The sequence below is a fragment of the Manduca sexta genome, chromosome 26, assembly GCF_014839805.1.
Source record: "Manduca sexta isolate Smith_Timp_Sample1 chromosome 26, JHU_Msex_v1.0, whole genome shotgun sequence".
Lineage (NCBI taxonomy): Eukaryota > Metazoa > Arthropoda > Insecta > Lepidoptera > Sphingidae > Manduca > Manduca sexta.
Window position 1 is genome coordinate 7,996,400 of NC_051140.1, and position 11,725 is coordinate 8,008,124.

General features: G+C 46.1%; 1 protein-coding gene across 1 annotated transcript; it reads right to left on the reverse strand.

Moving 5' to 3' along the window:
- Positions 1-221: 221 nt before the first annotated feature.
- Positions 222-9,027, reverse strand: LOC119190699. Its single transcript, XM_037443117.1, has 3 exons — positions 6,466-9,027; positions 5,785-6,409; positions 222-235 (listed from the first exon to the last, which is right to left on the reverse strand). The coding sequence occupies exons 1-3, from the start codon at positions 9,025-9,027 to the stop codon at positions 222-224; spliced, it is 3,201 nt and encodes a 1,066-aa protein (XP_037299014.1).
- Between the last annotated feature and the right edge of the window lie 2,698 nt (positions 9,028-11,725).

The following is an 11,725-nucleotide window of genomic DNA, read 5'->3' on the forward strand; positions in this document are numbered from 1 at the left end:
AATTCAGTGGTTTCTTTAATTAGATAGATAAGTTGTTTATTTTCTCTAAAATTAACATGCAGTATAACTTAGGATATAGGTAGACAACAAATAAGCACACATCCATTTGTGTAATATTGTAGCAGTAATCAGGCCCCAGTTCTGCAATATGCATTACTTCATGGAGCAAAGCGCTGATTATTCTGCTCTTAGCTAGTATTCAGTTCTTAATAAATATTTATCTAGGCCAGGTATGCTGGAAACACGAAATAATATAAAAGTCATACATCAAAACCTAACCTAACCCAACATTAAGCGTTCACATCCTGTTATGTTATCATCCTGCAACTCTTAAGTTCTGCAACCCCCATTTCTGCAATCCTGTCATGATGAACAATTGCTTTGGAAGTCATGTTTCGCTGAAGAATCTTGATATTGCGATTTATAGTTTCTTCGATGTCGTTGTAGCGCCATCTCTTGACGATGGGATGGAACCACTTTTATTGTTAATGTGTTACATCCATTTATAAGGTGAAGACTATAGCTATATGAGGTCAGCGTTTTAGCTATACCCAGTGAAAATGCAAGGTGCAATGGATGATGCTAGGAATCGGTACAGTGATTTAGGGACTCTTGTAGCGGGAAAAGCTTTTGACGCAGGCGAAGCCGCGAGAAACCCTTAGTTTATAATATTAATAATATTGTTTGCATTCTGAAGGGGAAGTAAAAGTAAAATTACTTTCCGAACTTTTTTTCGCTATATGATAGAAAGTGGGTTTAATGTTTATTTGTGGTTTATTTATTTAATCAAGACGCATAACAGAGTACATCGAACATTTTTACAATACAATTATTGTTTTTCCAGATACCATTTCTACTCGAGGCCAATTTGTGAATTAGACATATTTAAAAAACATTACACAACTATGCCTGACTAACTTACTATAAGACTTGAATTAATGAATCCTTGATATTGAAAGCTAATGTCGCTGGCGCTAGAGTTTATTCCAAAGAGAGGGTATAAATTGCATTTTAAGTCGAAGTCTTGATGTGATAAACAAAACACTCATTTTTGTTTAGGCCTCAGGATTAGTAACAGAAAAACCTAACAAGAAGAATAGCTTTATTGGTATACCAATAAAGTTGAATGTCAAACAGGTGTCATCATCATTAAACATTTTATTATATTCAAACAAATGAAGATAAAGACTGCAATGTGTTTAAAAAATGATTTCAATGTTCTCAAATCAATTTTTATACACATAGCAGGGCTCATATAATATGAGTTAAGCAGGACTCTCCAGGCAACCAAGAACAAAACTGATAATATCCAATAACAATATTCAAAAACCATTGCACGATTATTCTGCCACTTTATTATAAACAATGGTCCCGCAAACATTTTGTACCGTTGTGTCATACGTTTATTCGTGAATTTCGTTAGAATATGTCAACAATGCTTGCAATTTGCCAATTTATATACAAATTCTTTGAATTCTTTACGAAAAATATAATATTTCGCCCAGAATTAAAGCATAATATTTTTGACCACTATTTCTGTTATTACACATAACAGTCACATCATTAAGTTACAAATTTTACTAGCGATACAAAAATACCGCGAGGGCGATGACGTTATCAGAGGGGTCAGCCCCACATTACAGAATTTTGGGGTGCATAAAAGAAAAGTATTCAAAGATTCAGCAGTAATGAAACTGCTACGTTATATTATTTATTGTTTACATATTATATTTATTGTTTAACAGCAAAAGTATTAGAGCAGTGAAAATCAGAGGAAGAAAAGGTCAACAAGAAGAAATATATTTTGATCCATTTAATTATTTAGAAAGTCCACTGACAAATTGTGACATTGGTATTACAAGGGACATTGACAGTTTAATATAGTATTTATACCATCTGGATAAAGACTTTAAGTTATATAGTAATAAGTATTGAAACAAACAATAATAAGAAACATTTTAATTAACATGAGTTATGTAACTAATATCTTGTTAAAAGTGCTTGCTATTGCTTCATTTGGCACTTACAATTCCACATTATTCATATTAAAGTACAAATTAATTGATGCTATTAGCATAAAGCTTTAATAACGTTAAAGGTAAATACTGTAGAAAATTGCATAAGAGCGCATTCACAGACGCTATTGCCGTTCCAACGAAATGCACAAGAAATAAAAGTAAAAGCAGTTGTATACGAGAAAACGCTGTGAATCGGGCAGCCGGTCACTTGATGAATGCCGGACGATATCGCTATGAGCCGGGTCACCAATTACCGGCTAAACCGTAGCGAAGCTATGGAGTTGAATGCAGATGTTTGGATAACAGCATCAATAAACTTTTGCCTTTGCCTTTATCGTTTATTATAAGGATTCCTACTTTATAGCTCATGTAAATATGATGACTTTAAAGGTAGTTGTATAGATTGGATTACATTTATTTTTAAGCATTTAACCAAGTAAAAACTCCAGCTCAATGAACGCACCATTCACATTGAAAAGCTAAATTAGTTGAGTTAAAAATCCAGTAGAAGTCTCGAAGTTCTTTTTTATGTTTTAAAATTTTTATTTTATTTAAATTACGACGAGAATATTTACTGCGCGAAAATTATTTTAAAACATTGTTATTTTAATACTGAAACATAATTGTGATTTTCTTGGAAATACACAATTTACGCGCTGGATGGTGTTCGGAAATCTAATAAGTATTAATATCTTTTGTAATGAAATTCAACAAGAAATTTATTCAGCTATGAAAAATATAAAGGATCGGTTGTTCTGGCAATGGTAATATTGTAGTAGTCGTAAAACGATTGTAAAACCAACCGAGGTGACAAGAATCATTGTATCACAAAAATGTTGTCTTCCAACGGAACCTAACCTAACCGAACCTCCTAACGCACCGAGGCAATTCTTGTGCGCTTGGTCTCCACACCAAATGCACGCCTATGCATGGGGGCACATTTGCCGCGACTCCAGGCACACAGTTCAGTGTGTATACCTCATGGTTGCTAAATACACATTGAGGCCTATAAGGGTTCGCGAACATTTTCCCTCCCTCTCCCTTCCAACTATCCTGAGAGGGCTCCTTCTCCTTCCTCTTCTCTTCTTTCACTTTATCCCCTCCCTTCTTCGTCCCAGGCTCTGAGACCGGATAGCCTTGGGTCTCCAGCGTAGCGTCCGCTGACACCTTTGGTGATTACGGTAGGGCCTACCAACTCTTCACAGGGGCTGCCGTGGATGGTATGCTGGGGGATCGCCTGTACACCGTTTGCAGGGCACCCATGGCGATAACCACAGCAGCTCTCCGCAAAAAATACCTAACTATTGTGCGAATATCGAAACCCTAGCACCTACTGTATAAAGGGGACTGTCACACGATATGGTTAATAAAATTCACCTATCTACATATATAAAAGTTCACCATTACTTATACGATTATTTACTACCTTTAACTTTATGGACTCATAAAACATGTACCGATATGGAACATCATTTTTATTCGCGCTGTAAAAACGAAGTAAAAATTACTAAATCGGCGGGGACGAGCGGGAACAATCTGTTAGTCGATAGCAGATTCCAACGGGGCGTAGTCCTTTAATATACTTAGGTACAATTCCCCGTTTCACGAATTATTAAATCGGCACTTATTGAAGTATTAGTCCAGTGAGCATAAGATTTGGTTAATGGAGTAAGTGATTATTAATTTTCATGATTTAGTCTTATTTTCAACGTAGGTAATCGTTCTGCTGCAAATGATCGAATGCAGATTAATGACATATACGTTGATCATTAAATATAATCGCTTATCAACCAGGAGTAACCATCCCTCATTACGAGTTGCAAACATAGTGTTATCATAGTAATAACTGTTTCTATTCAAAATCACAATCTCTAACTTTTCGAAATACATCTTTTGCTCTTATATCTATGTAGCGACCATGTTAGTATATTACTTAATGTATGTTATTAAGGATTTAGGTAAAATTAGTACAGTAAAGCTGTCCTTCAAACTAGTCCTTCAAACTTTTAAAGTTTAAATTATATTAGCACTAAAACGGCACTCGTAAATTCCGAACACGCATCCATCAAACTCATTACTAATTTGCGGCTCAATAAAATGGAATTAAACTGGGTTTTGTAATTTTATAATCAAAGGGTTTGTGAGCAGTGCGCGTGCATTTTAATGCTTTGCGGCGGATTAATTCATTAGTGGTGTTAATTTATCCAAATAGTGATTTAAATATTCAATTGGTGGTGGTTTTGAGGTTATTTTTTGATCTAGAAGGTTTCTTATTTGCATAGGACTAGAATAAAATAGAACTCGAAACCATTCATAATATTATGTAGCGTGATAGTTAGATGTAATAATCGAGTATCAAAGGTAAAATAGACCAGGTAAAATGAAGAAATAATTAAAGTACAAAAATTGCCATTGAATTCGTCTGGATTTTTCTACAAATACCTACAGCCATTACTGACATAACGGAAACGATTTTTAATAATGCATTTTGAACTCTTCAGACCTCTATCAATAATACGTTATGACACAAAAACAAATACGTCTATTGTGAACGCCAAATCGCTCATTCCGATATTGCATTTCTTTGTGAACGAACATTAATTGGATACTGACCCCTTTGCAATGACGCCAGCTGTCACTCCAATCGATCGGACACATTGGACTTTGCTTGCAGTTTCTAAAACCAATAAAGGATTTGTTTTATGGAAATATTTACATTGAAATTAAACTAATTTTCGGATTCTATCTCGGTTTTTAGTATTTTATTTTTTAGTCCCCCCCCGTGACCATGAAAGTTGCAAAGTCTTCGAAACGTCGGGAGAAAAATAAAATACTAAAAACCGCGATAGAATCCGAAAATTAGTTTAATTTCAATGTCTAACATAAGAAATATTTACATTCAAATATAGGATTGGTCTTAATTATAAATATTGTCTTATATTTCGTTTTTATGTAACTATTAACAATAAGGGCTACACTCATTGATTTTGTTATATATAATACATAACGTCTTCTAAAATATTTTTAAAACGAAATATGTTTTCTTTTATGTATTAATTAATTAAATGCGCCAGGACTTCCAGGACATAATAATGTCATAAGAAATTAATTGCAACGAACTCTGGAGAAATAAGTCCTACTAGTAGCGCCATTTAGTTAATGAGTAATAAAAATAACGCCAGTAGTTATTTATTTTTTTTATTAGAGATCAATATTTTTTTTGCGATTGAATGACGTGACAACCATGCCATTCGGTTGATGATGAGCAATATGGCAGCTATAAGCAGTAGCAAAATCATACATAAACTTGAATGAAGTTTAATTTAAACGGAACAATTACTGCTATAATTGTATGCAATTCTTGCTTGCAATAATAGTTATTCAAATGTCTTGTTGGGGACTGTATTGAAACTTCCACGGATTTGTTCACTGGTTTATTTCGAATCTGCTTATCTCGTACCAATTTTCTTATTCTGCCTCGAACTACAAACTACGCATACAATATCCCGACTTACATACTAGTTTAGGAGGCACTATAACGCACGGGTGTGCCTCCTACGCACTTTTCGGTCATTGGCCCGCCGTTTTCCCTCGTTGGCGCGTCCGTCGCTCTGATTGGCCGTAGGGTTCTGGTGGGCGGGGCGTCGTTCCATGATGCGCCGGCGCCGGGTCCCTCGTCGAGCGCGTGCAGTGCGCGCCTCAGTCGCGCGGCGACCGCCGTCCCGCGACGTTGCTCCTCTGGATGCGGCGTTGACGGGTCGCTCGCTGAGCGTGCGGCGCGCGAGCTTCAGTCCCGCTGCGTCCGCCGTCCCGTCGTTCCTTAGGCAGCGTCGTCGACGGGCCTCAGTGTCACGGCGGCCGCGAAGTCGTCGTGTCGCTAACATCCTCCCCGGCGTAGCTCGCGCAGCCTCCTCCTCCGGGTGCAGCACGACGATCTTCGTCACCGGGCGTCGAAATACGCCGCTCTTTGTCTTGATTTCAGCGACTCGTATGGCTCCGTCGGGTCCCTCGAACGTGCGCTGGACGATCCCCAGCGGCCACACGTTCCTCGGCAGCTGTTGGTCGGCGATGGCGACCACGTCGTTCACGCGCAGCGGACGAACTCTTCTTGTTGACTCGCCGCGGGGTACCAGGGTCGGTAGGTACTCCGCTATCCACCGGCGCCAGAAGTTGTCCGCCAACGCTTGCGCCGCTCGCCATGCCCGTCGATCGACGTCTTCACAGGGTCCGATTGTGGGAAGGCCCGATGATGAGCCCAACAAAAAGTGATTGGGCGTGAGCGCCTCCGGGTCCCTCGGGTCGACGCTCACGTGGGTCAGTGGTCTTGAGTTGACTGAATGTTCGGCTTCAGCCAACAACGTCCGTAGGGTTTCTTCGGACGGCGCCTTTTCCTTTAGGGTGACGGTTAGTGCGGTTTTGACTGATCGCACCAACCGTTCCCACGCACCTCCCTGGTTGGGTGCGCCCGGAGGGATGAAGCGCCACTCCATCCGATGCAGCAGCCCGACGTTGCGTAGCTCGGGTTGCCACTCCTTGTAGGCCGCTCGTAGCTCTTCATCCGCTCCCTGAAGTTTGTGGCGTTGTCGGAATACATTATTTTCGGCCATCCTCTTCTTGCTGCCATCCTGCGCAACGCCATGATGGCCGAATCCGTTGACAGGGATGCGGCGAGCTCCAGATGTATGGCGCGTGTCGTTAGACAGGTGAACAGCGCGCCCCAACGCTTCTCTCGCCGGCGTCCGATCTTCACTATCATCGGCCCGAAGTAGTCCACTCCGCAGTTGGAGAAGGGCCGATGATACGGGTCCAAGCGGGCACGGGGTAGATCTCCCGTGGCCGGTGGCTGCGGCTTCGTGCGTCGCACCTTACACAGTGCGCAGTCTCGTTCCACGGTGCGCACGGTGGGCCTCAGGTGTATTATCCAATATTTTTGCCGCAGGTCGTTGGTCACGCGCTCCCTATTTGCGTGACCTGCGGCACAGTGTTCTTGCAGCACGATGAGCTTCGTGACGGGGTGTCGGCCGTCCAAGATGACCGGTCGTTTGGCGTCATCCGGGACTGTGGCTGCTCCGATGCGTCCCCGGACTCGCAGCACGCCATCTTCTAACACCGGGTCCAGCTTGAATAGCCGACTCGTCCTTTGTACCGGCTGGGAAGACTTCAATCGTTGCAGCTCTTCCCCGAAGCTCTCCCTTTGCGCCTGTTGCATTAATAACATCTCCGCCCGCTTCAGGTGTCCCACTTCCAGGTGTGGTGTCTTGCGTCGCGCGATGTCCGCGAACGCCAAGACTCTCGCCGTGGCTCGCACCAATGTTTCATACTTGGAGAAGCGGGTCGGGTCGGGCAGCCAGCGTTCCTTTTCCGGGCTCTCTGTGACGTGCAGGACCTCTGCTTCGTCGTCCTGACTTCCGTCTCTCGTGGGCCATGATTGTTCGGGCTCGAGGAGGAAATCAGGTCCCCGGAACCACCGGCTGTCTTCACTCACGGCGTCGCTCCGAAGTCGAGTGGCTTCATCGGCGACGTTGTGCGTCGTGGGTAGCCATCGCCACTCACTTTTGTCGGTGAGCTCGGCGATCTCCCGCAGACGATGCGCGACGAAGGGTGTGTACCGTCGCTCGTCGTTCCGGATCCAGTGGATGACTGTTGTGGAGTCAGTCCAATATATAGTTCTCTCCGCCACGATGCGATGCTCCTTCTTCACTGCGTCAGCGAGGCGCGCCCCGATTACCGCCGCTTGCAGCTCGAGGCGGGGTATCGTTTGCGTCCGTCGCGGTGCCACCTTCGCCTTGGCGGCCACCAAAGAGAGTGTAACGTTCTCTTGGCCGACCATCCGCCAATACGCCACCGCTGCGTAGGCCTGCTCGCTGGCGTCGCACATAACGTGGAGCTCGATGCGTCGCTCGTGGCTCGTCGGTCCATAATGTCGGGGAATGCGCAACTGACCGATCGCCGACAGTTGCGACAACCACGTCGCGAACAGCTTGCCGTCTTCCTCTGGCACCCGTTCGTCCCACGACATCTTTAAGCGCCATAAGTTCTGAAGGATGATCTTGGCGCGAATGGTGTACACGCTGAGAAGTCCCAGTGGATCGTAGATCGACATGACTGTACTGAGGGCTTCTCTCTTGGTGGGCGTGCGCACTTGCGTTTTACTTCTTTCGGGACTCGGCTCATTGCTGTGTTGAATCCCAGCTCGTCTCGCTCCGGGTCCCACCGCAGTCCCAATATCTTGCTGTGTTGATGTTCTCCCCAGTTGCGTGGGCTGATTCGAGCGCAACTCTGGGGGCACGTCGCGAAGCACACTCTCGTCGTTCGAGTTCCAACCGCGCAGAGTGAATCCCGCCGCCGCGTGCACCGTCTTCGTTTCCTCTATGGCTTCGTGCGCTTCTCCGGGTGTATCGTAGCTGGCCACCAAGTCGTCCATATAGTGATATTTGGTGATGGCCTCCGCTGCTCTGGGATACAGCTGCGCATGCACGTTGGCGTTGTGATTCCTTACGAAGTGCGCCATGAATGGTGAACTCGCTGCACCGAAGATCATGCTGGTCATCTTAAATCGCTGCGGCGGGTTGGTTCGGTCGTTACCGCGCCACAGAAATTGCTGCGCTGACTGATCTTCGGCACGGATCTTGATTCGCAGGAACATTTCTTGTATGTCCGCTGTGACTGCTACAGCGCTCTCCCGGAACCGAAACATTATTCCGGGCAGAGACATCAACATGTCAGGGCCTTCCAGTAAGTGGTCGTTCAGACTCACCCCGTGACTTGTCGCCGCTGCGTCGAACACCAACCTCTGCTTGCCAGGCTTGTTCGGGTTCTGCACCGCGAAGTGAGGGAGGTACCAACAGACGGGGCTCGATGATTCTGACCCGTCGCACCTCACTGCGTATCCTTTTTCTATAAGGTTATTCACCTGTGCAGTATATTCGCGGGCAAATTCAGGCGAGGCGTCCATCTTGTGCTCGATTTGTCGCAGGCGTCGAAGTGCCGCGTTGTAGCTCGGCGGCATGGCGGTGTTGTCTTGTCGCCACGGCAAGCCGACTTCGTACCCGCAGTCTATCTTCCTTATAGACGTCTTCAATGTGGCGATGGCTCGTCGATCTGCGTCACTCACTCGGTTCTGGTGTGACGCCGAGCGCTTCTATTTTGAAGTGATCTTCCACGAGGTTATGCAGTCCGTCGTGCTCCCGCTCGTATATATGAAGCACGTTTTCTTTCTTTGTTATGACGCTACGTGGTAACGTACCGTGCACCACCCAGCCGAGTAGCGTCCTTGATGCAGCCGGTTCGTTGCGGCCGCCAACTCGCAGTTCTCGCGACACAATGTGCTCCCAATGATCCGCGCCCAATAAGATGCCTGGGCGCGCTCGTTCATAGCACAATTCTTCCGGCAGGTCCCTTAAATGCTTCAACTTCATAAGCACTGCCGGAATGGTCTGTTGGTGCAGTTTCAGGTGCTTTATTGTTCTTGCTCGTATTGAGTGTGGCTCGTCTTCTGTCACACCTCTAATTCGCACCGTCACCAACTTGCTGGCTTTTTCCTTTTGAGCCATGTTAACGCCGCTTAGGTGCAGTGCTTGTGTAGGGCCGTCTGCACCTATCTTCTCGGCGAGATCTTCATCCATCAATGTCACCGTGGCACCTTCGTCGAGGAGAGCGTGCGTTCTCACCTCCCCCCGTGGACCGGCGACTACGACCGGGCACATCTTCAGAAGCACGGTGCGTGCGCCGACGTTCGTTTTCGGCGTCACTGACAATACTTGTTCCTTGTCACGTACCTCTGTGTTTTCCGGTTTCTTTTCCGCTTGATGCAGCGATGAGTGATGCGGACGACGACACTGTTCCACACCGCACAGCTTGGCTTTGCATGTTATGCGTCGATGAGTACTGTTCGCACACTTAAAACACAGCTTCTTTTCTTTGATCAGGTTCCATCGCTGTTCGACGCTAAGTGCTTTGTACTTAGGGCACTGCGTTAACACATGCGCCTCGCTGCATGCCGGACACTCTTGTTTTTCTTCTTGTTCAAGTGTGTATACGTTGCTCGCCTTTCTCTTGATCGCGATGGCCGGTCTGAGTTCTCTTTTCGCCGCGCTGCTCGTTCCCGCAGACGGAGCGTACGTATATTTCAACGCTCTGTCCGCTTCTCGCATAAGGAAGCGAGACAATACGACGATCTCTGGGTCAAGCGCGTTCCTTCATTTTCATAGGCGTAATCACACCATCGTGATCGTATGTGCGGGCTCAACTTTTCTAACACTTCACGAGTCAAAAGTGGATTATAGAGGTACTCACGGCGATCCATACTCCGCAACACACATATAACATTTTGAATCTTGATCGCGAAGTTGTTGAGTTCCGTCGCCGTTGAGCCGGGCTTGGACGTCTTTCTTAACTCGTCCAAGGCACGATCAATAATCACTTCTGGCCGTCCGAAGCACTGTTCCAATGTCTTCATAATAGTGCTCGGGTCTGTGGCCGTATGCAAAAGTGCGGCCACGACATCACGCGCCTCTCCTTTCAGCGCGCTTCTTAGTCGCTGAATGTTCTCAGCGGCAGACACGTTGTACAATTTCGTAGTGTCTTGCATGGCGGCTTTAAAAGGAAGCCACTCGTTCACTGCGCCGGAAAATGTTGGTAAATCTACTTGTCTCACCCGAGGTCTCGCCATTCTTTCGAGTGCGACTGCCAATTTCTCCATGTCGCTCGGGGCTCTCGGAGGCGTCGGTGATCTCGCTCGTGGTAGGTCGAAGCGCAGCGTTCTCGGCTCCTCCCTTGACTCACCGGTCTCTCCTCGAGAGCTAAGTGGATTCTTCCTTAGCCATTCATTGACATCTACTTCGGGTTGTTCGCCTTGCACGCTTTCTGCGTCGTCTTGAATGGCGGACACGTCCAAAGCGAGTTTCTTCTTTACAAGCTCGGCCTCCAATTCGAGCTCTTTTCTCTTGATAGCTGCCATCTTTTCTGCAGCCTCCAGTTCGGCCAAACGCAACCTTGTTGTTACGCTGGCGGTAGATCGAACGGACTGTGCGGGCGATCTTACACGTGGCTGATCCTTTGCCGTCACCTTTGTCACCGTTTCCGACATAATGCGCGCCGTAGACGTCGAAGGCGTACACATTATTCCCACTGGACGTGGCTTGCTCGGTCTGAGGTGAGGCAGGCGGCTCTTGTGATATGCGCCTTAGTCTCTCTAGACTTATTTGTCTTTCCTCCCGACGGCGGTCAGACTCTTGCCGTTCACGGGATCGCCTCTGTTCCTCTACGTCGGCTGCGTCGCCCTGGCTTCTCGTCACCACCATCGCGTTCGGTAGACAGCGGTGTTGGACGTAACCGTATCGCAGAGCGTGCGATAAAGACAAACTAGGCTCACACTACACTTCACAGAGCTCACTCACTCCAGTCACGTTATGCACAATCACTGCACTTTCGCTCAGTGCCCCGGGCACGAGATTCGCGCTGCGCACAATATCGCTGTGCACAAAGATTCGCGACGGTAACACGCGTACGCTAGGCACGTTCGGTTTGCCTTCCTACTATTCGCGAACGCGAGTCAACCACAAACAAATCCGGCACTCGAAGGACCAGGAAATGTTGGGGACTGTATTAAAACTTCCACGGATTTGTTCACTGGTTTATTTCGAATCTGCTTATCTCGTACCAATTTTCTTATTCTGCCTCGAACTACAAACTACGCATACAATATC